Here is a 26,887-nt window from a genome sequence, read left to right as displayed (position 1 = left end):
GCTACTGGACCTGCCACCGAAGTGTTCCACCTCCTGGGAAAACCATCAGCTGCTTCACAGCACTCGTGGATTCATCAAATCCACAGAGGTCCTCCTGTTCATTAAATTCCTCTCACTAAAGCACAGAAAGGCCCAGAAAGGTCAGTTTGACCATCGCCAAGAATCCTGAAGCGTGTTTGAAGGAGTGGTTCAGTTCTCCTCACCAATTGGGAGATTGTCAGTGGTTCCAGGAATGTTCCTTCATTACTTCTGACTGTGATGTGACATTTTTGATGCCAGATAAATGTCACATAAATGTTTTTGTCTATTAAATAAGTTATGTAGTGCCATCAAGTCAAGCCAAGACAAAAATCACTGGTTTCTTACAATCTGTACAAAATACAACATCCTCTTTCATTCAACTCTCGATATGGATAAGCAAATAGCAGTTAACAACAAAACATCATGATCATTTCAGGCATCAAATATTTGATCACAAGAGGACAAAGAGATTTAATGAGCAAAACTAAAGAAAAAAATGTGATACAGAGCCTATTCTATATCTCAATTGCTCAGTTTGATCTCTCCTAATTCATAGAGAGGGAATCATAGGTGTTGGAAATAAGACAAATACTTTTCTCATCTAAAAGCTGTTTTTCCAACTGGGCAACATTTACTCAGGGCGATCAATGTCCCATGTCCTTGGTCTCCTCTCTCATACTCAAGGGAAATATGAACTTAAATACAACCTCACCACCTTAATTTACCCTTTCACCAAGCAAAGGACAAGCTCTCTAGCAAGAGCCCAAGGGAAATAGCCTGACTCCTTGTTCCCACACATCCTGAGGGGGCTAACCGGGGCTGGGATGGCACACTAGTTGGGTGAGCCATAAGTGAGTGTGGCCCTGAGGTTCATGGCACCATGGATACAGACAAACACACACACACACACACACACACACACACATATATGCCACTGCCTCTAAGAGGTGGGTCTTGTGTGGATCAATTCCTCCTTTATGAGGGCTCTTGTCTGTTGAGGATAGGACCAGAAGGTCATCAGATGGGAAGTCAAACAGAGGTCCACGCCATCTCATTGGGGCCGAGGTTAGGACAAGAACAAGAGGGCTTGTGCACACAGCATGTGGGGGGGGACTTATGGGAGGTCAGCAAAATCACATGCATACAGGAATGCACATGATGGCAAAGACATAGGGTAAGGTTTGTGATGAGGGAAGGTTTTGAGCTAGAATTGTCTGATTTAGGTGCACAGATACTGTATGTCTAAATGCTGAAAAGAGGGAAGAGAAGCAATCAATGTTTTCTCTGTCCTGGGGTTTTGTAAGGCAGTCCAAGGTCTCACAGGATTTAGCATGAGGATGGCTCATGCTTGAGGTCAAGAGTGGCTGATAATTCTCCCACGGACTCCAGTGAGAGATATAATATCCTCCTCAGGGCATGGCTTGAATAGAAAGTGCAAACAAGCTTTAAAATGTCAGCAACTGAACACGAATTTAGTGAGCAATTTCAAAGGTTTGGGATTTCAGTTTTCAAAAGGCACCCGGTGTGATAACAGCTTATTATTATGTAATCGTATTCAACAAGAAAACATTAGACACTCAACGAATAGAGTCATCAGCCGTGCTACAAAGTGACTGTGTTCAAAGACGTAATGTAACTCTCACATGTAGGAGCCTTCCTCATTTCAATGCAGGGGGAGTGATGTTCTACTAAACACTGTGCAGGTTCGACATCCCAGCTGGCATTTGTACAATCAATGTTCCTTTAAAGCCGACTTGTGACTCCTTAGTATTTATTGTCATCTCCCGCAATTCTCAGGTTCTTTCCTCCCTCAGCATCAAAGCTAGGCCACATTAATGCAGACAATATCCCCACTTACCTGAGGCAGCAGGCGGAGACTGTGCTTTCACAATTCTCAATGGAGTGTCACGTTGTGCTTCTCTTCCTTCCTCTGTCAGCATCAGCACAACAGGGCTTGTCATTTGGTTCTTGAATTTTTCATGCAGGTGAATTTGCATGATCACAATTCTGTGTCACTTTTTCCCCTGGTAGGTTAAATGCTGCCTAGCACTTGAACTTCCCTATGACTCCGCTGAGGCAGAACAGAGGTGAGACAAGCATGCTTGTTGGGATTGTCAATGCAAGAGCTGTCTTGTTTCAAGGGGTGGCTCTTCACATTTGAGCAGTTGGGCAATTAGACACGAGAGAAGTGCACAAAGACAACTTCAAACAAGGGTCGGTTTACATTTGCTACTTCATTGTTTACATTTGCAGCTAGACATTTGAGCGAGTCATATATTGTGGCATCCAGGGAAAAAGTTAAACCACGATGACAGTTTATTTTATTTGGCTAGATAGGGCACATAATCTAAGCAAAACAACTAAACTAGAACTGCAGTTTAATCCAGCTCAAAATAATGTATATTAAAGGTAGCCTATGTTGGATATTCTCATTATGTATTATTAAAGTCAGTTTTATTTAAATAGCTCAATTTCACAAATCACAATTTTACTCAAGGGGCTTTAACTTATCAGTCTAGTTTTTTATTATTATTATAGGGTACTCCCTTATACAGCAACTGTAGGTTACATTTGCACATCTCTCAACAGTGAGTTTTTGAAGAAAGTGGAGCCAAATGACAATCTGCCACCGTCCATTACAATAATTTACATTTTAATTATGTCAGGATGAAAGAAAATGAGGGAAAACTAACTTGAACAAGGTTATTGTGTGATTGTTTGATCTTAGTGACATTTCTCTACAGTATGCATCGTGTGTGCTAGTTATCGTTTGCCCAAGTAGTGTAATCTAGTATACTAGTATAATCTGGCCCAAAGAAGCAGTTTTAATTGGCAAACAGACAAAATAAATGTAAAACAAAACAAAAGTCACTTGCATCAACCTATCCCACATAAATTTAATTGTAAGATACAATGAGAAAATGAATCCATTTGCAATATCATGTTTTTCTCCACTTTATTAGATATAATAGTGCACATAAAGACACGAAACACATAAGAAGGTAGATAGAGGGATATGACATGCTACGGTCGGGGTGATGATTAAATGATAAAGTGATTTGTAAACTGTTTTACAATGTCCAATTAAAGATGTTAGATTAAATAAGTGAAATCAAATAATAAAAGAGGTTGAAGTGGGTGTGTGAAAATGTTTATTTGTTTTTTTTTCTTTACTGTAAATGCAGGAAGCAAGTCAATGGCGATATGAAGGAGTGGTTGGTTGAGATCTGCCTTTTATGTGCCTAAAATGCTCTCAGATCTGGATTAATCTGTCATTAGTGGGACAGACAACAAACACTTAAAAGAAGGAGATAGAGCTGCTTCAGACATAGAAAAGAGCAGCAGCAGACACTGTCAAAACATGGTGGAACATGCCTCTGTACAACATGTAAGCAATTAGAAGTGTCTGAGGCCAAATTATACGCATTTGATGATGAAAGAGGGGATAGTTAGAAGATGATCGCTTTGAGTTACCAGCTACCAGAGAGAAGTGTTAGTTTGACTTTCTGTTGACTGTATTTTGCCTTATGATCTGCCTCTAAGTTCACTATTTTTAATGTTTCTTATAAGAGAAACTGTACCTGACTGGCTGGTTTTTGTATATTTTGAATCTGTGGATGATTTTTGACCTGAAGAAATAAGTGCAACTGCAGAGACCTGACTCAAAACCCTGTTGCAGCTGTATGATGGTAATTGTTCCTCATGAAGAGAGAGAGGGGGGAAGAGAGAGAATGTGTGAGAGAGAGAGTGGGGGGGGGGGGTTATTCATAGACACCATGTGTCAGTTTGTGTGTCTGAACAAGAAACAGGGGGCAGGCAGATGTTGCGTATTATGTACCAGTCTACTGCTTCTAAAATTGTTGCGCAAATGAGGATCTTAATGAGAGGCAGTGTTCGTGGGTCAAGGAACAACCTAATCATGCTAAGTCAATTGCATCTTTTCTCTTTATGTGTGTGTGTGTGCGTGTGTGTGTGTGTATGAAGCAGTGAGCAGATGAACCAACATTTGTCTGACTGAAGAGGAGTGCCAGTCCTCATATTTCTTCATTTTCCTCTCTCACCCTGTGCTCCAAATCTGGCTGGACACTTAAGTACATTAGCCACACAATATGGAGTTGTCTTGTCTCACCAGCAAAACAGATGTCAAACACGCGTCTTTGTTCATTTCTCCTTTGCTTGCATCCAGTTCTCAAAGCTCCCACAATGGATTAAAGATTAAAAAATGTATTGTACATAATGTCTAAAAAATATATACAACAAGGCAAATATCAACAGGGGTGTGGTTTAAGTGTGTCTATTAAAAGAAAAAAAACATTTTAAACATAAACTGCCATATAAAGATCAATATCATATCTCACTGTCCTTTCTCTCTTTCTCATTTGTGTGGCTGTTGATCTTTGATATAACAGGGATTTATAGCCTTGTAAAACAGCACTTGCAGACACAGGGGAACCCTCATTCTATGTGTGTGTGTGTGTGTGTGTGTGTGTGTGTGTGTGTGTGTGTGTGTGTGTGTGTGTGTGTCTGTGTCTGTGTCTGTAACAGCCCAATAGCTAAACAATACCTCTCTCTAACAATAATATGTTGCCATTTTCTATTAATGTTACTATAATTTTGAAACATTGTGATATTTCTCTGAAGAAATGTGATGCCAGTTACACTATTTATCAGTCTCTGTATAAATAAAATATGGACTTGAGATACATAATCTTCTTCTTCAAAAGTAATATGTGATCTTTAAAGCCCATAAGACAGTTTTAATGTCTTAAAAACCTTGAATTCCATCTATTTTATTAATTGTTTTCGACAATTTAGTACCAATAAAAGTGCAATTTGAATTGAAATCAGATTAAAAAACATCACAGTATTATTTTTAAACGTGGACAGAATAATTGAAATTTATCAACAAACTGCATGGATTATTTTGTTATATTGTCTATTTTATGTAGACCTTGTCCAGTATACTAAAGAGGACTTGATGTTCATTGGCCTTTTTCACAGCAAGCATTTTGACTTGTCATTTTAGAAATACAGCACAGGTTTCTATCAATGATGGTTCTGTTCTATTCAAGTGTCTCGGTAAGCTGTGGCAGTGAGTGATTAAGAATTCTTTTGCATATGTTATTTATAATTTAGAGCCAATAGCTTTTGACCCATGGTGGTTCGGACTTGATGTTAATTGTTGCTCAGAGTTGGTCTTGGTCAGCTAAAATGTGCTTCTGATGAGAGCCAAGTTGGAGACATGGTCTGACTGAAAAAGTCACCAGCATGGCAATTCACCAGACAGCCAAACAATGTGCAGATCATGATTTTATGTCATGTTCTCTGACCCCATAGCAAGGGCGGATACTGTTGTTGGAAATCAGTCACTTGAGTGATGTTAAATGACATCAAACCAAGCATGCACACGATTGATAGTATTTGTTTATGCTTTCTGTTGTGATAAATAAGTTCAACAAATATTTTTAGAAAATTGTTATAGTATGCTGCTAATTTGAGACTTTAAACACACAGACTATATCCCAGTCAGTTAGCCAACTGTAGGTGTAATCAAAGAAAAAATTAATTAATTATATTAATTTTAAAGTTAGGTTTAAGGTCCATGAACTTATCAAACTTTTTTATCACACATTTGCACATTTAAAAGTTTAAAAGTGAAAAGTTTGAACTTAAATGGCACTCTTTTCCTTATTTAGCCAATACAAAACTTAATTCTATCGAAGACCACTTCCAACAACCATTTGGACCCTTTCTTGTACCTGGACTTGCCTTTGGAAGCCACTGATTTGGAGTCAGTTAATTACTCTGCCGTACGTGAACAGTAGCCGTCGTAAAATGACGTGATCACGATGACGCGAAGGGACATAACAGAAAACAGCGGGCTTGTTTGAAAGAAGGAAAGCGTTTCGGTAGTTATTGACAACGGTGTGATTCAGCCAGAACGTTTGTTGTGGTTTTGTCGAAAAAGCTACAAAGGGTATATTTAAGTTAGTGGATGATTGGACTCTGCCGTTGAAGCATGCAGTTGTGTTGTCCAGGGCATTGACTTTACGCGGAAGGCTGTCAACAGCGGACAAGAAACGGAAAATATGTAAGTTAGGCTATGCTTGTTAAGTGGCTAAGATAGCTAATGTTAGAGTAACTTCGCACTATCTTGCATTAGCGCACTGCTGTAAAGGTTCTCCCACAGCGGTGACATCTGCCTGGTTAGCTAGCTGTCGAAAGGGGTAAGTTAAAGAGCGTCGAGTGAGCTGGATTGCCTCATCCTGCGAGTGTGCTAAATAAAGATGTGTAGGTTTACTTGCTAGCTAACTTGACGTCACATGAGACGAGATGAGAAAAGTACAAATACCCTGTCAAGTCCACCTTTCCAAAAGAACGGTGTCATCGCCGATTAAAAACAACAGACGTTAACGTTAACTTAAATGCTGTTAACGTGCCATCTGTATAAATTTGTGCACTGCTACAGGTTTTCTTACACGAGAGCCTCCAAACTGATGTTAGGTTTTTATTTTGTTACATTTCAGACCCAAAATGTCCTCCAAAGACGACACTCGCATCCTGGTTTTGGAGGAGCAGGTGATGAGTTTATCAGATGAGTTAATGCAATGCCAGGTATGTATGAATGTGCATTCAAAGTGATGTGCACACACGGCTGGGTTATGGTATCTGCTATCTGAAGAAAGTATTCTGTTGTAGGAAACATAAATGGTTAAGGTGTACATTCTTATGAAATAACACCATAACGTTAAATTACTAGAAAATAGTGACATTTATCTAGGGAACTGATGGCAGGAAGTCCCATCAGCAAATGTTCAATGATGTTGGCAGTTGCTCAGCTCAGTTTTTAAAGTTTTTAAGTGTTAACGTGTTTTAAGTGTCCCACCCTAATTATATATATATATTTAAATATCTGCCTGTGTATTAAGGCAGCACTTAAGGTGAATACGACTTGTCATTTGTCTGTAATAAGTACATGAACTGCACCTGAAGAAGCAAAGAGCGAAATGTGTTGCTGTTAACAGTGTAAAAAATCTTGATTTATATATTTTTATTGGCTTAGTGTGCAGTACCTACCACAAAGACTTATGGTTTATTTTATCATACTACATGTTCATCTTGCTTCACGCTGTGTGCAATTGATTAAAATGACTACTGACTTTATTACACCTCAAAGATAGTAAATAGTATGCAACAGATATCTTCTTCCAGAGTACAAACACATAGTCCACACATTTCTCATGAGAAGATTTGAGAACCTTCATCTTCACTTTGTGAATTAGTGATTGAGGGTGGTTGTCCTTACATACTCACCACCAGGTGGTGCCTAATAACATGAGTGAACTTAAGTCAACATTTCTCACTTTGCATATTCACAGTGCCTTGCTGTACAGGTAGGTAGACAGCTGGAGGGCTCAGCAGATGTTTTACATCCAAAGCGACTTACAATTGCTATACATGTCAGAGGTTGCACGCCTCTGGAGCAAGTGTCTTGCTCAGGGACACAATGGTGAATGTCGCACAGTGGGAATCAAACCCGGGTCTCCCACACCAAAGGCAAGCATCTTATCTATGCGCCGCCACCACCCGCCTTAGTTATGTGTGTAAAGTTTACTTTAGTTAGTTAGTTTGACACCTATAAAAGTGACGCGTATATTTTGAACCTTCAGTATTTTTATTATAAAATGGGTGTAACCCACAAAAAGGTGCCACGGCTGTGCATCATGTTGATAATGCAAGTTGTATTTCTTTCTGAGTATCTGAAAATCTACAAAACTACCCATAATATTACATTTTTATAACAGTGCTATTTATTAAAAACACTGAATAGTCCTTTGTTCTACAAACATGTTGACAAGCAAATAAAAGACTGTAACCTTCAAACTGTAACATCTTTTTAAAGTGTTTCTTTCAGTTGTAATGCAATACATTATAGTAATACTAGTTTACCAGTGATAATTTGTTCAGTTCAGACTGACAGTCCCTGCTGCCTTATATTGAACTGACGTGAAGACCATCCTTGGTGGTCTTGTCTAGAGTAGAACATCAGTGATTCTGTCTATCTAATAGGGTCCTTTAGTTGTGCAGTGTACCATTTAAATAGTGGCATTTGAATACCATTGATGTCTTAAGTCTCTGGCTAGTTCTTCAGGTCAGCCATTAACTACAAAGAGTCTCATCTGTCGGCCAGCAAATGTTCCTACTAGACCATGCTAATTTTATTAATATGTGGCTGAATTCCAGTGGCTTTCTTTGGTGTGTTTAACCAATGGTTTTTCAGTGTCTAGATTAAAAATGTATTATTCAGTGCTCATCAAACACACACTCAGTGCGTCTTTAAGTACACATATGGCAGAGGAGAGCTCTTGATGAGGGTCCCGATTGAACACTTGTCTGTGGAACGGATAATGGCTGGCAAAGGCCAGGCAGAGGGAGACCACCTATTTCAAGTCAACCATGCTGCTTAATTTCATCGTTAACTGCATTGCAGGGCTGATTTGGTGAGATCTCTATCCGCCTTCACCCTGCTCCCACTATGTATACACACACACATAGATGCATACAGAGACAGAGATCTACAGTCCTTCCACTTTATATGTTCAGCATATGGTCGTATCAAGGTCTGCTTCTGCCATTTTAGTAAATAATTGATTAGACACTTTTGAAAAGGGGGTTAAAATTCATGTACTAATTGGAGACCAGTAGATTCCAGTGGGAGGGATGACTTTTATCTTATGATGATGTGAACATAATTTATCAGATAATTTTATATTAAGTCGATTTGGTATAATTCTGTCTTTTAATGTCAGAAAATGTAGGTTTTAGATGTCCCTCATTAAATGTAATGTAGCTTAAAAATGTTTGAAAAATCAGCAAGACAATTTGAATTGGAAATGTGTCAGGGGCTGGCTGGGGTTCTCTACTTGAAGATGACTCTCTCTGTCATCAGTTTTGAGTTTCTTTGGGGCTAGTTACTTTGGAGCTGTAGTGGAAAACATATCCGGAGCGCAATTGATTAATAAAGAAAATGCAAGCTCGACTGCTGTGTTTTGATTTGGATCTCAGCTCTCCCCAGTCATAAATAGTGCATAATGACAAGTGTCAATGCTTGCTCCCCTTGAGTCGAAGGTCACATCTCAGCGATGAGGATTCCTGCTAAGAGATGTTCACGATTAGAGAGGGCAGGCCAGTTCAAAGACTATTTTGTACAAGATATTTAAATTATTAATTGACTTCCCCTTCTGTCGTATGCTAATGTCATTGAGCATCCTATTTAATTTTTTGTTTTTCAGTGTGAAAAGCTGAGATGTGCTGTGGCTTTCTTTGTACGCCTCACTGCAATTTGAGACACATTTATCAACAGCTATTTATCTCAATTAGGAACAACAGCTGTTGACTCGCTGAATCCTTTATTTTCACAGGCAGACAAGGAGTTTGTGTGGTCCCTATGGAAACGCCTACAAGTGGCAAATCCAGACTTGACCCAGGCTGTCAGTTTGGTGGTTGAGCGGTGAGTAGATTCATCTTTCAAATTGCTACCTGCGAGGCTCAGTAGCTGAAAATTCCTTTATCTTACAAGTGAAGAGAAATATGTGTGAAAGTCGTTCAAGGGGTGTTTAAGGCACCTTGGCCATTCTACTGGGGTTACAACGGAATCTGGTGCAGATGCTGATTTAAGCCTTCTTATCCCCGGTCTAGCAGTTCAACCATGGAAACCCTTTTAATGAAAACACTCTTCCTCTGCCGCACCCATTCTGGACAGTTGAAACACTCCTGCCAAATACTTGTCTTTATCGGATAAATTGTGAGATTGAATATGACCTCCTTTGCAGGGTGGCTAAGCCACACCAAACACAGTGGCATGGGAACTTTCAGAAAAGAACAGAGGTTCACAGTCTTTTCACAGTTGGATAAATTAAACATATTCCTGCTTGTTTGAAAAAAATATTTTGCTTTAAACTATATTAGATTCTGGTATCACTGCAGTTTGAATGCTGGTTGTTTTTTCCACTTGCACATGTTCCAACTGCCAGTGAAATGAACATAAATTGTATTCAATACAGACTTTTTTTCTTTTGAGCATATCCTAGAATTATTTTTTCACGATCATGGCTGCATATCACATACTTTTTGAGATCTGTCAGCTGTTAGTAGACCCTTAATAGGGCAAAACACAAGGTGCACACAGCATGCAGAGTTCCTCAGTACCTGTGCCGTTCATTCGTTCTCCACACTCTCTTCACTTACTTTATAGCCCCATAGGAAACCCATCAAAGTATGTTGGTCCGCTGAGACTGGTGGAGGAACATGCACCCAGAGACTGAATGTGTATTGTATCACCTGATGCGCAAGAGGATATTGACATGGTAATTGTGTCGACTCCAGTCAAGCGCTGGTGCCCACTGGGAACTGCCATTCACCCTCCCCTCCTGTTCCTGTGTGGATCTTGTAGAGTGATTGGTTGGTTGCTCAGGACATGGTGAACACAGCCCAATATACAAGGAGATGTAGCTAGGCCAGCCTTCGTTCCAGCTCCTCCAGGGACACCAGATACTTATTTCTGTGTCTACCAGGGGAGACAGCTGATCAGAAGAGGCAAAGAGACGAGAGAAAAGACCTCAAAGATGGGAGGTGCAGAAGGAGCAAGTGATGAGTGGAGGGAATGGGTGGCCCCTGGTGGCCTAAAGCAGTTGAAACAAACAGGTCCCCAACTGACGCCTTGTTTTTGTCTCCCTGAGAGTTCATTATGATTAAAGAGAAAAGTTCAGAGTTTGGTGCAGCAGCAGCATATACATTTTATAACTGACTGAGCATTTTCCCTTTTTTGTTAAGTGTAGTTTCCATGAAATATCTAACTTTGTATTATTTTATATGAAAAAAATATTAAGAACATTAATTTTGTAAAGGGATCATATTTACTTGCAAAAAACAGCAAGAATTTGAGGTCAGTAGTAGGAAATTTACACTTTACATGACCTAAAAAGTGCAGGATTTACATTGAAAGTGAGAAACTATTCCACAACGAGTCCACATTTTATAGTAGCGTCAATGCAAATTGAAAGACACCAGACCAATCAAACTCAATGGATATACAGTATAAAATACTGTATACAGAAAAATACTGTATACAGATTTCTGCAATTTTTGCTTTTTATCTACTGTACACCCACTGGGTTTCAAAGTTATCAAACAAGTTCAGTTACTAAATGTCTTTGTTAGTGGATATGGATCCCTTTTTATAGGCATGGTATCTGTTGATTGTCGAGGATATACTTTGCATTATCCAATTGTTGTAACCCTATAGAGTCAAGCGGGGGCGGAGCTAGATCCTGGGCCCACCTGCTACAAAGACATAATAACCAAGTTTACATGACCCCAGACTCACTCCAAAAGTCCACAGAGTCTGTCTGCTTCGCTGCTGCCTACTACAGCCTTTTTTACTAAATGTTTGTGCTCACACCAGAGGCGCTGCAGTGCGTCCATAGACTGAGTGCATCAATGAAGCGCCCCAGCGTCAAGCAGCACAGCGCAGATGAACCAGTCAGGAAGTCAAACACAGAAACGGCAGAGAAACTGTCAATTTTCAAAATAAAATACCTGTTACAGACTTCCGATCGTACTTAAATCAGTCAGAAATTTTTACTACGTAGCCTACTACCTAATCATAGTAGAAGCACAAAAAGTAAACACTAATCACCAAAATCTAAACATGTTGGCAAAATCCGGCAGGAAAAATGCTCTTATTCTGAAATACTCCCTGTAGTAGTTGCTAGATGCACCCGTCAAGACCTATGGTCAAGACAAGAAACGAAAGGGATCCACAGAGAGCTTTGAAGAATGTAGTAGAAGCACAAAAAGAACAATTAAAAACAAGTAATTAACGTGGGCAGGCTACACGCTCCGCTGCAGAAATGCTTCTGAGAGGCTTCCAGTAGACTTTGACGCCGTAAATAAACCGCTGCGCACACGCAGCCTACGCCCCTCCCTAAGAATTCCCATGATGCATGAGGGTGAAGGGAGTTTTAAAATGTGATAATAAGTTCGCCATTTGTTTGATATACAAATGTTACTTTATGATTTATGTTTATTCTCCTTAGAATCTAGTGTGTTTGTTGGTAATTGTCATTCTTGTGGTGGTTTACTATTGAAACCGTGACTGAAGGGATTTGATAAGAGCTGCTGAATTCTCCCGGTACAGCATATCTTCATATACTGTTGTTTGTTCGTGTCCACTATAATCAGCTGAGCTAAACTTCATAGTCCACGTAGTGGGCCCCTTACCAGTGTTGGCCCTGGGTCGGCTGCCCCCATGCACCCACGCTACCTCCGCTTATGGCGTCAAGTCACTTAATTATAGATGTCTATGGACACACACACACACACACACACACACACACACACACACACACCTATTAGTTTTTCTTTTGTCTTTCTTCTAGTGAAAAGCATAAAGCCGAGATAAAGGACAGGAAAGTGTTGGAGATCCTCCAGTCCAAAGACTACAAGATACAGGAGCTGGAACAGGTACGGTCAAGTTGGTATAACAGGAACTTTCTGTGTTGACCGTTGTATGGTGTGGGATTTTCAAAAACAAGTAGAAATCTCTAATCAGATTATATCCAGAACTGAATCTGCTTTTTTACAAAAGATACCACTGCATTTTTCTCCTTCATTTAATTTAATTTAATTTCTGTGTATTTTTAACTGAACACCTCCAGCTCTTTCTCTCTCTTACCTGCTAACTTTTTCACCGCCCCTTGAGTAACATTTCTTGATGGTATGATGGCCTACAATAATGACATCACTAATGCAATTTACTCCAAATCATCATCCTTTCACTGAAGCATCTGTCAGTCTCCTTCATTAGTGTCCCTCATCCAGAGTCGTGTTCATTCCTAATGAGACTGTCTGTAATGGAGTCATCAGCTTGCCAGTGTTTGTTTTCACAATACTCTCCTCGGCCATCTTAACTCCGATCCATTCTATACGGTAGTTGTAGAAGTAACTATAGGAGCAAAAGTATGTGATTAAGACAAACTTTATTTCAATTTAATATTTGGGCCTTTAGTTTGAGGCCATGAAAACAGTGTTCTCTCACAGGTTTCACACAAACCCAAGTCCTATATCAAAGCCCTCTTAATGGGTGTGGCCCTCTTGATATGGATTTGTTATAATATTCTGCTTCAGTCAGTGTTTTTTTGTTCAAAGTTTATTGGTATTTTCTCCATATGTACCACTCAATATACAGGGGAACAAAATTACATTCCTTCAGTGCTGCAGTGTACACAAAAATCAGCCAAAAAAACAAGTGCAATGAGAGTAAAAGAGTAAAAGCAAACTGTAAAAAACTTTAATGGATAAAAATGTTTATAGAAATAATGACTGATGCATGAGCATCCATGACAGCCAACTTGCAAGTAAATGTTTCAAACTTTATCTGTATAGCCTCTGGATAGATAGACGACATCGACAATGCCAGAACAGCCAAGAGATTGGGCTGCTAATGTTATGTGAGAAAACAAGTTCAAACCTTTGTCTGTCTAATAAGCTTTTTTCAATTCTGTTGTTAATGAATGCTTCCATTTTCCTACTAGCATTCTTCTGTTTTCTATATGTTTAGAAAGTGTCTTGTTCCACACTTTTTGAGGATCTCATTAAGAGCACTGAGCTCTGCGGAGTGTCATCTGGCCCTCTGACAGTCATCATCTCATCCATAGTCTTGAGCCATATATACCCAAATAGTGATTAATTGGTTTTTGCATTTTTTTTTGGAGATGTGATGGTCCACTGAGTCCAAGCAGGATCTTACACTCTTAATATCCACTCTCCAAGTCTGATGATGTTTTTTTTCTTCCTTATTCTTGTTTTTTTTTTTCTTTCACCTCTTTCTCTATATACTTTCCCTCGCTACTCCTTTCCATTTTTGTAACATAATTAGCTTTCATTTTTGAACTACACTGGGAATTTTCAAATGCTAATCTTTCTGTCCTAGACCTCTTAACTTGGCGGAACCCCCCTTTTTTTCTCTTCTATCAATTGAGCACTACTGGGGTTCAGATTGTTCTTGCCTACCTCATTATCAGCGTTTGAATTTATTTTCTGCTCTCCAGTATAAATCTCTATTAAAGCCCCTCTGTTCTTAGCACGGCGAGCTAGGAGTAGCAAGGAACGCTAAATCCACTATCTGGATATATCTGAGCGATTTTCCCTCAACATGGCAATTAATTGCATCCCAGTGCAGAGTGTTATTTGAGAGGAGGGTGTACCCACAGAAGGCTGTGGATTACCAGCCAATGCCAAACCCCAGCTGATGCAGTGTTAAGAGGCCAGCCTCCTCCTACTAAGGCCACGAAGACTGCCAAAAACATGAAGTGAACATATACCAGCATCAAAAGTGGGTGGTCATTAAAATCATTGTACCGTTTCTGCTGGCCTCTGATGAACTCTCTGAATCATTATATTGATCATAATGGAGTTTTATGATATTTTGCGACTCTTGATAGATTTAAAATATCAGTGTAAGTTAGATTTTAATAGTTGAGTGTGTGTTGTTGCTTTCTGTTTAGATTATTCGATGTCGATTGACAAAAAAAAATATATTTGATAGTTCCTGGTTCTCAAATGTCTTAATATTAATGTAAACTGAATATATTTGGGGTTAAATATATTATTTTTAATAATAATAATAACATTTGCTGACCTTCGGCTCTAGGAAATCGCAATGGGCATTTTATTCTGATGTTAATAGATCTAACGATTAATCAAAAAAATTATCAGTAGAATAATCATTTGTTTCTATTTAATAGTTACAGATGTTGTTTTGGACAATCAGGTTTTAATGCCTGATAAATGTAAACTTTTAGGTTTTGTGTTATTCAGACCTGGTCAGGACAACAATCCAGATCCTATTTTTGTAACCTGTGGCTGTCTTTTTCTCTCTTTCTTTCTCTCTATTTGTGTCACTGTCTGTATTTCTGTCTCGCTGTCTGCCACAGAAAGTGACAGGGCAGCAGCAGGAGATTAACAACTTGGCACAGAGGAGGAAGACCGTGGACGAGGAGAGTACCTTAATGAAGAAGGAGCTGACAGCTCTGCGTGAGCAACTGGTCAATAGGAGTCAGGGACTTAAGGTTGGTGGAACAAATTTTCTTAGCAGTGTGTGTCTCAGAGGCGAAAAGTCTCTTTTCTGTGTGGCACTGAACACGACAATCTCCTGAGGCTATAGCCACGGGCGTTTGAATCATTCAGAAGAGAAAGAGGATTGTTCGGCCCTCATGAACACAAGCTCTATGTCTTTGTGTCTTCTCCTCTTGCTTTTCACCCTCGCTCTTTCTTACCCTTTCTTGCTCTTACCTTTATTTCTTGCTTCTTACAACGGAGAATACTTAAGTGCGTGCGTGCGTGCGTGCGTGCATGTGTTAAAAAAGAGGTAGAGAAAGCAGGTTGTTAACTTGCAGATAAATACTTAATGACTGCTTCAGTGGGGGAAAGTGAAAAGTGTGTATGTGTTGGTGTGGCTTCTCCCTAATTATGCTTAGATGGGACCTGGCTATGATTAATTGATAAAGGAATGGTCCTTACACAGTCTTGGTGAGGTCTCATGGCGAGAAATTGTGGGGGACAGCATCAAAGGAGACCTAGGTTGAGTCTAATGGGTCTTGCAGCAAGCACCATTCTCATTAGGAGCCTGTCATTAAAACCGACAGCCTGGCCCCTATACCTGCATGAGCCCAGCATTTGCAGCACGATTCGGCCCACACCAGCCAACATCTGGCCGCATGGGCCCAGTCAGACAGCACAGGTGACCTTGGCCAATCAGTGGCCCATGCAGGGGGCTCCTGCAGCAAAGCCGGTCCACTGTTTACATATTCATTTCAGCCTCAACCCCATGGGTTGCTTCTCTTTTTGAATTTCTCCAGCCTTCTCTTTTCATTTTCTCAGTTTGAATCACTACTTTTTCTGGTTCTCTCCTTCCGTCGCCGTTGTTTATTTGGCCCTCACGACCCCCTACTCTCCTCCTTACACACAAACACCTCTCTTATCCAGGAAATGAAGACAGAGTGTAGGAGGAAAGAGGAGGAGGAGCAGCAGGTGGTGAGGGCTCTAGAGGAGGAGAAAGAAGGATTAACTTCCCGCTGCGCCGCCCTGCGAGCTGACCTGGAGGAGAAAGAGAGGCAGGCCAACAGCCAACGAGACCAGAGGGACGCCGCCCAGGCCAGAGTCAAGGCACGAACACGGGGACGAGTCTATTCACACACACACACACACACACACACACAGTCGTACAGGAAGGGCTGCCGTCCTCTAGCTTTCCCTTTCTTTGGCACACCTTCAGTTCAATCCCTCATACTCGTTCCTCCTCAGCATGTGAATATAAAAAGATCTCTGTAGCAAAGCACAACATTTAAATATGCAGGGATTATATTTAATTTATTAAATTAGAAGAAAAAACATGATTTAACATGGGGGAGACCGGTACTCCTTGGTTGGGGTAAAAAAAAAAAATATTACTGAGCTGACCACAACAGAAAGGAACATCTGTGAAGTCATTTGCATGTGTGGGTGCAAGAGTTTGTGGATGTCGTTAGTATTTTGTCATACATTCTCCCCAAATACAAGCGGGTAATTTTCTGAATCTGTCAATCGCTCCAGTCATCATTATGAATCAATGCTTCCCATTCATGGACATGAGAAATACAGTGATTAGACAGTGACAGCAGTGTTGCTGTTTAAACATTCAGCCAGTCAAATCATAATCAAAGTCCTTGAAAAGTTTTCATTCACATTTCAACCTGCCGCTTCTTGCCATCACCTTACAGAATCAGCTGCTTGCCAGTTCTTAAGTCTCAGGACGTAGCAGCAGCAGAAGAACCTCGCATTCTTCCCCTTCCTTATAGACTAATCGTTATGAAACATATTGCTACGCTAGTCAAATGCAGTCAGACAGAAAGTCTTGAATAAGTCAGGGCTGCAGAGTAATTACACTTGGACAGGATGAAGCCCAGCAACTAGTCTATGCACATCCATCACAGCCTAAGACACTCCACCTGTTCCTCATTTTTTTTTTTGTATCATAACACTGATTTGAAAGATGGAGATGGAGAATATAGGTGTGCGTTGGATACATCATGCCAATTAGTTTAACATGGTTTAGATTTGTCCGTGAATATATTAATTAATGCGGTGCATGCATAGATGATGTGCACCTACTGTAGAGTTGTTGTATTTTTTAACTTAGCAGGGGGTGAACAAAATAAAAGAAACACCTGATAATGCGATAGCCCTAAAGCTGATGCAAATTTTGTGATCCTCCTCATTAAGTTAACTTATTTAAACTCTTAGGAAGGTAGCCACTTGACAGTACAAACTATGTCTTAAATAAATGATCACCAAATTCAATCAACAACACAAACAGTCTCATCAAAACTTGTTTTTGTTATTTTGTCCTCCAATGTATGGATGCAAACATACTTTATTGCTGTTTTATGTTCTCTATGTGCCATAGCATCTTTTTGCGTAATGTCTTGTAATTGCAAAGGGCTAATTAATGTTGCATATTGTTAATTCTGGCACAATGAAACACTGTTTTTAATTACACTGTCAAAGTTTGGAGACATTTGTTTGATGCCATGCAATCTGCCTTTCTCTGCTGGTTTCTCCTTATTAAGGAAAAGCTCTTACTAACACCTTGTCTACACCTGCTGCACAGCAAAAGCAGCACAGGTGCAGTTCTATGTCGGTGTCTCTCTACTGAATCTGTTCAGCCACAGTGCTGCTGTGTTTTGACTGTGCTTACAGCCCTATGCACAATCGGTGTAGTTACATGTAGAAGTTAGAAGAAAGTAGATTTGGAGCCTAAAAAGATGCTTTAGGTTGCTGCAAAGCAAAAAGCAAACAAGCAAAAAGTTTCACAGAAGTACACACTGTTATGTAGACAGCTGGACTAAAACTGAAGAGTATTTGTTTCATCAGATGGATGTGAGATGGACAACTGAGAGTTATGGCTGAAACATGTAAGATGTCGGCTGCCATCGACAGCTAGGGGTTGTTCAATGGCAAACACAAAACAAATTCTGATTCTAAAACACATTATGGAGAAATTACACCACATGACACAGAATGATCGTCTTTATTTTATACTGAAATGTAAAAAAACACATGAAGATATTTTGACTGTTAGGTCTTATTCAGTGCCATTACTCAATACTAATATTTTGTGAAAAGCCTTTCAAATATCCAAATTGCTCCTTTTCTTTTCTGAAAGTGCTTTAAATGTGTTGTTACTCTTCTGCATCAGGAGTTGGAGGCGGAGCTACACAATACCTGGCAAGAGTTGTGCCGCTTGCAGAGCCACAGTGTCAGTCTAGAGGCCCAGCTTTCTTCCAAAGAAGGGGAGGTGGCAGCGAAAGAGACGCAGCTCAGTCAACTTCGGTGAGCCCTACCAACTGAAGCATCGTCCAGTACACCTCTGTGTCTCTTTTCTTGTAACAGCCGCAACTTTATAAGTGATATTTTTGGGCAATTTCATCAACTATAGGATGTATGCATCTGTCCTGTGCAGCCATATGTGCAGTATCCCCCCACATGGGTTAATGTGCGGAGCAGTTAGTATATTGCTCTCTACACCGTGAGGCTTGTGGGCGACACAGATTTCTTCCAGTCTGGCTCACCTAAAGCCACTTGATAAGCCCTGCATAGTGGATGTGCTTTAAAAGAGGGAGAAAGGGGAAACGGGGCAGGCTTTGACTAAGCTTTAGTCGATATGATAAAAACTGTGAGAACCGTAGGAGTCTTAGTGGTAATCTCAACCTTTTTTAACTACTTTTCTGTTTTAATGCCAGAGGCACTCTTGACGTGTCAGTCACACCAGGGCAGCCAGGTGATTAAAGATGTCCTCATAAGTTAGAAGATCCCTTTCTGGTAATTGCATGGGACACAATACTAATTTCAAAAATAAACTCTGATGCTTACATTACTATGTTAAGGGAAATGCAGACATTGTTGACCAAAGAAAGATCTAATGAACTTAACCTTGTCCTTGGTTTACCATAATTTAGCAATTTATTTTTAAGTTATTTAAGTGTGATTACATGTGAATGTGATGTGATGTGAATTACATCTAATATATCAAATTTTACACTAATTTAAATACTAAATGTAAGAAAAACAACAATTTCTTATCTTGATTTCATTTAACTTCTCTGGCCTTCTCAGATCCTTTAAAATATGATTTGATTAATATGATTAAATCCAGAAGTGTAATTTCACTGTGTTAATGGAGAAAATAATTGCAGTACTAATCTATTGTTTGTTGAAATACAATATTTTTACATTAAGAGTGTGTGTGTGTGTGTGTGTGTGTGTGTGTAGTCGTGACTGTGCAGAAGTGCAGACCCTGTACAGACAGAGTACAGAACATGCAGCAGAGCAGAGCCATCTGATCAAGCAACTGGAAGGACTCAACTTAGACACACAGAAAGTCCTGAGGAACCAAGAAGAGGCACATACTGCTGACACCACCTCCTATCAGAGGGTACACACATGCCAAACCTCAAACTCATTATTATTATGACCACTGTGTTGCACTCCACTCAGGCCTCACCCGCTGTGGTGATTTATTTCCAAGCTTGCTATAACCTACAATTATTTGACTAGTGCCAAAAAAAAGGACTTTTCTCACCGTTCTCCTGTTACTGTGAACGGGTTCTTAACCTACCATCCCTCTCTCTCCGTACCACTGTGCCATACACAGCAGTACACAGAAAAGGGGATAAAAGATCATAAAACATGAACTTTAAGGAACATGTTTGGTGTCACTTTTTTATCTTTAGTTGTCTTTTTATCCTTCCATTTGCTGTGAAAATGAGAAAACATGCCTATAAGAAAAACACGTCTGTCTTCATATTTGTTGACAGCTGTACAAGGAGTTGAGTCAGTGTTACCAGGCCCTCGTGTCTAGTGAGGCCAACCTCCGTCAGAGTCACCAGGAGCTCAGCAGCCAGCTGGCTCAGAAAGACCAAGATATCCTGCAACTCCAGGCCCAAATACAACAGCAGCAGCAGGAACAAATGCAGCAGGAACAGGCCCAACACACAGCCCTTCACTCCTCACCAAACAGACAAACCAACTTTAAGGTAAGCACCCATGTCATTCTTCACCATCTCCCCTACAGAGGCCCTCTTTCTCTAGGCTAAGAAGTGGTTTTCTAATATGCCTGCTCTGCATTTGTCTGGGTATGGACAACAAAATGTGTCCTGTGTCTATACTTTTTCTTACATAATAAACACATTATCTCAATCACCTGTTTGGAGCTAGTGTGTATTCGGCAATGTGTAGGTTGATTAGTAGGCACAGTAATAACCAAAAAATCCCCTGAGAATCACTCTCTTAATATCACTCTAGTTCACCCTTGATCTATCCATCGCGCAGTGTCTTTCATGTCAGCTGTCTGATCTTCTCCAGGTCTCTGTCCTCTGACTTACTTTATCTTTCTTCTTCCTCCTCCTCCCACCCATGTACCTGGATTTCCTTTAAACACACTCCGGTCAGATTGCAAAGATAGATAAGAGGTGGAGCGAGGTGCCCAGTAAATGTTCTTGAAGATGATGTTGGAGTTACAGTTCTACATCTGTCTGTCAGCAGGGGTTTGGTTTTAGCTCACCACGTTTGAACTGTTACCCCAAGGCAATAGAGGCTCTAGTATAAAGTTAATACCTCAGTCACATTTTAAGTGGCCTTTAATAACTCCTAATGATATGGTGATAGGTGGTTTGTGGACCACACATTGTGAAAGACTTGGTTGAGAATAGTAACAGGTGTATATATATCTATCTTGTGCTCTACAGCCAGACAACCTCATTCCAGTTGTTGTAATGAGTCTCTCAATTTGTTCTGCAGTGTAACTTTTCCTTCAGCTTAAACTATGTCCTATTGCAGATAAAACAACTCTGTAACCTATGCTGTGGACAATAATATTTTTGCAGCCGTTGAGTAATTTCTGTGCCTCTGCTGACTGTAATTGTTTAATTTGATTGGTTGATATTTTCTAACAGTGCTGCCCCCAGATTGCGGAAGTTAAAAGATATCAGCTCAAATGTTAAGTGAGTTACAATCGCCCTGTCTCACTTAACCCTGTTAATTTAACCAGCGGTGAAATATAAATGGATCATTTAGTCGGTAATTAAATACAGTACTGCAGTGTTCCCCCAGTAATTAATACTACATTTAGAGAAAATGCAGTTAGTGGGGGGTGTGTGTGTGTGTGTGTGAGTGTGGCGTGGGCGTGCATGTGTGCATACATGCATTTATGAACGGTATGTATGTGAGTGTGTAGATATACATATGCTTATTTTAACACGCTGAACATGCTCTCCACCCTGTGTCTCTTCCCCACCGAGGTCAGAATGGGGGAAAAAAACGTTCACACACTTCCTGGGCTGATATTTAATTACAAAATATTTTGTATAACCTATGCTAAGAATTTATATTAACTTTTGTTTACTGAACACATGTAGCTTGCTGTCTGGCTGATTTGTTTCTTTAACTTTCTTACCTACTGACATCAAAGTGAACAGATCAGGTATCCCAAGGTATAGCACTCAGTCAGGAGGGCTTTCTGTTTCCCACTCTGTAATTTCACTGACAGGCTGTGTGTGTGTGTGTGTGTGTGTGTGTGTGTGTTTGACTAAAGGTGTGTGTAGCCGAGCGCATAATCGCAAATTCTGTAACAACTTCCTCCCGAACACCTGTTAAATTCTAATGCACAGGTTGTTAAGGCAGATTTGATTTTAATTTTAAATGTTTTGGTGGAAGTTACCATTGGAGGTGATCAAAGTGCTGATCGCAACGGGAGCATGGGTGTGGAGACGCAGCACTCATTTGAATATGGACCGGAGCGACGGCTTTGAACACCCCTCCCGCAGTGGTTTTGGGGGTTGGCGGGGGGGGGGGATAAAGGAGGAGGGTGGGTGAGAGGAATAACACCCATTGTGTGTTATACTTCCATGCTGTGCACCAAGATTGACTGTCTGTTCTCTCCTGGCTTATGTCAAGTTAACTCTTTACAGGAAGCTTAAAAAGGAACAATGTCCAGAGTAACCAAACATTTCTGCCCTGCTCTCAGTTAATGAGTCATGCTATGTTTTTTGGATATTGTTACATCATATATCAATTAAACTGCAGGGTCAGCACTAGGTTAAAAAAAATCATATTTTTCTTTTTTTAAAATATATTGTTTCAGCTCCACATAAAACACACACACACACATTTGAATCTGGACCTTTTAACGATTAATTATATCATCAAATTTGTTGTTGGTCAGTCAAGAAATCGACTAATTGTTTCACAACTATTTGCACTGTATTTTCAGGAGTGTTATTTAGTGTGTGTGTGTGGGGGTGTGTGTGCTGAAAACAGTGAGATATCTCAATAATGTCAAACTGGAAATGGCCTCATGCCCTGATCTTCCTGCTGTAGGGCCTGGCCGATCGTCAGGCACCTGGGTGACCCCCACGCACAATGAGAAGCACAAACTTGCCAGGTTGGGGAGGTTTGGGTTGCCAGGTTGGGTGGTCACCATCACAATCTAGAGGCAGAAAAGAGCCCTCATTAGTGGACAAAAAACTAACTAGAGTGAATATTCAATCATTTACAACTATCTCTCCAACAGCATCATTGTATTTATAGTAGGCTAGTTTGGCTACTGTTGTGCTTTGCGGTGATTAAATACCAACATTAGAATCCATAGCAGACCTCAGGCTTTCTGGAACCTTCACCACAGTAAATGAGTGGTAAGTTGCTAATTGTGTGGGCAGTCATTCAAAGCACGGGTTATTCTCTCATCAGCACGTTCATTCGCTCCAGAAAAGTTTCATGTAAATAAAAGAGTAAGAAACCCCTGTGTCTTTTAAATCTGAAAACTTTTTTTAAATGTACAATAGACCTTTTTCACTGAGCACAGGTGTAAATAATAACCTGAATGATGGTTGAATTCCATTTAGCTGCTACTCTAGTTTCAGGGTCCTGGTATTATACGTGCTAGCTCACTGTCACAGTGGGACCCTTGAATAGAACAGAGCCGTCATATTGTTAGTAACACCTGTGCTTTTCCTACTATTACAAGTCAAAATATCTTCTGTGACAAAGGCCTGTTTTTACATTCACACTATTAATTACACCAATTCTCGTAGATATGATGGATGATTATTGCCACACCACCCCATTTACTACAGCTTTCCTTAAAAAAAGGAGGAATAATGCACCTGCATCATCATCATCTCTCTTTCAAAATAATGTTACACTCACATTTTTACTCAGTTTTAGCATATGACACACAAAATGTTGTTAATGCAAGTCTCTCATATGGATTTTATAGACTGTACCTTAAGCACTAAAGCAACATTTCCCAATGTGACCAGGCTTTTTTTTTCCCCCCTCCTTTTTTTTTTATAAATTGAAAGAAGCCCACATGGTGCATCTCCCTTAGCTTGTTGAGATGGTTTTTAACATCTGCTTCTGGCTTGTTATTTATGTTAGCCAATCTAAACGCTTTTAGATGTATAATTAAAGTGCTAGTTACAAACACATATGCGCAAAAATACACCCACTGCTTTGCCGGGTCACGTTTTGCTTAGGTGAGGCGTTTCTTTTGATCATCATCTTCATTAATCGCCGCCATCAAGTGAAAACGATGAAACCATAATGCTACACAGAAACACTGAAATTAATTTTCCAACCAAGAGCTAACAAACAGAATGGAGTCAGCCAGAGGGTTTTTGTGTGTTTTATTGTACTGTATTTAACTTATCTTTTTACCATCTACGACCTTTCAGTGCAACTTTTGAACAGTATAAGGATAGAGGGTACTTTTAATCTTCTCTGCTGATGTTCAGGAGAATGTGATAGAAAGCTCGTACAAGTCAGATATAATTGAATTGTCTTTCACATGGGTCTTGTTTTGCTCTTCAGTTTTTTTTCCCATCTGGACCACCACTCCTTTAGCTGTCAGGACCTCCCTAAGACTATGTTAAAAATTTAGTGCAACCTGCTGCTTGTATTTACATATGCTTCTTCTCTTCAGATGTGTCATCCTTTCCACATGAAAACACTACGTAAAGGTTATGCATTCAAATAATACTACGTGACTTATAATGCTATTTTTGTCAACTACTAAACTTGTGAATGCTGAGTGGTGTTATCAGTAAATAGTATTGTCTACAGGAGTTTGTGTATGAGCGTGTGTTTGGAGCTGGGCTAATCCAGGGCCGGAGACATACTAATGACATGGATTCCAGTGGTGTGTTTTACCAGCTCAACTACTCTCATTAGATGAGAACCTCTGTGTAGCGCAGCTCGCCTCATTAATGAAGCACAGCCATGTGCCTCTGCAGATATATGCACTCGCTCGCTCGGGTCAAACAGACTGTGTGGGAGGACTCAGGGCTGTGTACACACACAAACACATACACTCACCTTACATCCCACTCACTGTGTGCTGTCCCTCTTCCCTGCACCACCAGTTAACGCACACACTCATACATATATGCACACGCACATTCTTTGAAGAATCACCATCTTGAATCCAAAGTGCACCTGGCCTGGTGGGGGGGCATGCACCTTCTAGCCTATCCAATCACTTTCACAAATGCTGTCGCTCCACAGATGTGTGTGTGAATGCGATTGTGTGAGTATGAATTTGTGTATTCATGTAGGGGGGTGTGTGTGTGTGTGTGTGTCTGTGTCTGTCTGTCTGCACGTGTGTGGCGGGGGCCCCTCCTGATTATAGCTGCTCCATAATTAACAGTGATCAGATTTGTTTTGTGGCATAAATGGTGCATGTGTAGAACATTAGGCCTGGCAAGTCTCATTTCACATTCAGCTCAAGGGCTCGGCAGCAGACGGGTCACGAGCTTCAGGGAGCACAATCACAAGCCTCCCTCCATATGGTCCTGCCTGCCGCATCCTCACCAGCAAGGGCCATGAGTGCCAGACAAGTTCCCCCAAGAACCTAATCGTGTTCAGTAATTACCAAGACCGGCTTTCTCTTTTTTCCCTCCCTCCCTTAGCCCTCCCCCCCAGCCTCCCCCCAATCTCTTGCTCTTTTTTCACTACACCTGCATACTCTCTTCTTCTCTTTCAATCTCATGCTCTCTCCCTGTCCATTGCTTTCAGTAAGCTGCATGTAATATCTTTATTTTTTCTCTTTGCTCCTTTACTGTCTCACAGTTTCCCTGGGTTCTTTTTGGGTTTTTTCAGAGCTTTTTTTTTGCTGGATGAAAATCAGGATAGGGATGAGAGAGATTGTGAGCGGAAAAAACTAAGACACTCCCACATCAGTTAATTTCTAAATTGCTTTATGTGGCTGATGCTGAAAAACCCAGTCCGTCCTCCTGACTGCCTAGAAATTATAAATAATTGTAACAGATGCGCCAATATGGCCGGCCTCCAATAAACGAGGCCCCAGATAATTTGACCAACCCCCTTTGACAGGCCAATTTAATAAAACATGAACAAAATCTTCCTCACTAATAATTTATCATCCCCTCTCCTCCCCTTTGGTTAAAGTTGATTACCCTGGCAGTTAACAAGGTCACGCCCAGATGCCAGGTTTCTGATAATGCAATCACGACTCCCAAAAAAAGGTGATGACATCCTGTGTGGTTTTCTTCGCTACCTGGCTCCCTAATAATACGCAGTTGTGAAAGGCCTCTGTTTGTCAGAAAGCTTTGATTTGATGTGTTGAGTAGAAGTGTTGTTGATTGCAGCAGGCAATGCGGGGTTATATATATATATTTTTTTTTTTTTTTTGTGCTTCACACCTTTCTACAAAGGATTTAAGAAAATAAAGGTGAGAATATATGCAGTAAGATGAGGAGTCAAGAGGTACACTATGTGGTTCAGTGTTAACTTAGTTAACAAGATAAAGGGCTCAAAAAACAAAGTGTATACATACCCTTGGACTTTAGGGTGTATATGCCTCTAAAACAGAATGTATCCTGTCCCTTTAAAGCCATCTTTTCTGTGAACCCATCTCACCATATAGGGCTATACGAATTGTTCATAACAGCAGCAGCAAAAGTATGAAGATAGAATGTCACATGTAAGTGACATGGACATTATGTACATGTGTGAGTGTATGCCTTTGTGGGTGGGTGTGCATCACAACCTACTCCTCGCTGGTTGGGCCCTTTACTTTATCTTTGTCCCCTACAGTTATTGTATGTTAGTTATTACAGTTATATATGTCCCTGCTGTGCGCTGAAGTGTGCAGATACTTCTAGACACTGATTAACAGACACTGATAAATAGATGATGACCATGATAGCACACACACTACTACACTACTTGAGGTGGTCCCACTGCCATGTGACTCTTCTAGTTATTAACATCGGCATATGAAAATCTCATGAGGACATCCAGTATACAAGCTTGTGATTTATTTATTTAAACATTTCTTTGAATACCTTTTCACAACTGCCGTTGACTCAATCAAAGGTGGAAATATGGGCTACTAGGTCACCCACTGGTTTGTGTAGACATGAGTATGTCTCTTCGTCTGATTGAGGGAACATCTCTTACTCGAAACACTTGCTTATGACAACATTAAGGGCTATTGAGATGATTGTCACTGCGCAAACTGGGATCTCTGGATTGTGTGGATTGTAACAACTATTTTCCACCTACTGATTTTAACACAGAAAGTGACTGAATGGCTGTTTGGTGTAATTACTAATAAATGCTTTGTTTCCCTTTTTGCTTTTAAGTTTTTGGTTTTTCAATAATGGTCAACAGCCAATTGGCTAGGAACCTGACAGAGCAATATTTTTTCATTTTGTTTCTAAAATGGTTTTGGTTAAGCTGAGGCTAG

General features: G+C 40.3%; 1 protein-coding gene across 2 annotated transcripts in view; it reads left to right on the top strand.

The window, feature by feature from the left end:
* Positions 1–5,888: 5,888 nt before the first annotated feature.
* Positions 5,889–26,887, top strand: part of cntln (centlein, centrosomal protein) — an 80,474-nt gene continuing 59,475 nt past the window's right edge. Inside the window, exons 1-9 of one of the 2 annotated variants that reach the window (XM_038713218.1) lie at positions 5,889–6,112; positions 6,549–6,636; positions 9,444–9,532; positions 12,462–12,546; positions 15,018–15,152; positions 16,069–16,248; positions 18,320–18,453; positions 19,393–19,555; positions 19,938–20,156. In XM_038713218.1, coding sequence (XP_038569146.1) covers positions 6,556–6,636; positions 9,444–9,532; positions 12,462–12,546; positions 15,018–15,152; positions 16,069–16,248; positions 18,320–18,453; positions 19,393–19,555; positions 19,938–20,156 — 1,086 coding nt within the window. In that variant the 5' untranslated portion in view covers positions 5,889–6,112; positions 6,549–6,555. The remainder of the gene's footprint in view (positions 6,113–6,548; positions 6,637–9,443; positions 9,533–12,461; positions 12,547–15,017; positions 15,153–16,068; positions 16,249–18,319; positions 18,454–19,392; positions 19,556–19,937; positions 20,157–26,887) is intronic. The other variant, XM_038713219.1, reaches the window with a different exon arrangement.

Source organism: Micropterus salmoides, unplaced genomic scaffold (genome assembly GCF_014851395.1).
Source record: "Micropterus salmoides isolate LMB-PRFRI ecotype aquatic unplaced genomic scaffold, ASM1485139v1 Ms_hic_scaffold_12, whole genome shotgun sequence".
In the NCBI taxonomy this organism is placed as follows: Eukaryota; Metazoa; Chordata; class Actinopteri; order Centrarchiformes; family Centrarchidae; genus Micropterus; species Micropterus salmoides.
This window is presented reverse-complemented; position numbering and strand designations above follow the sequence as displayed.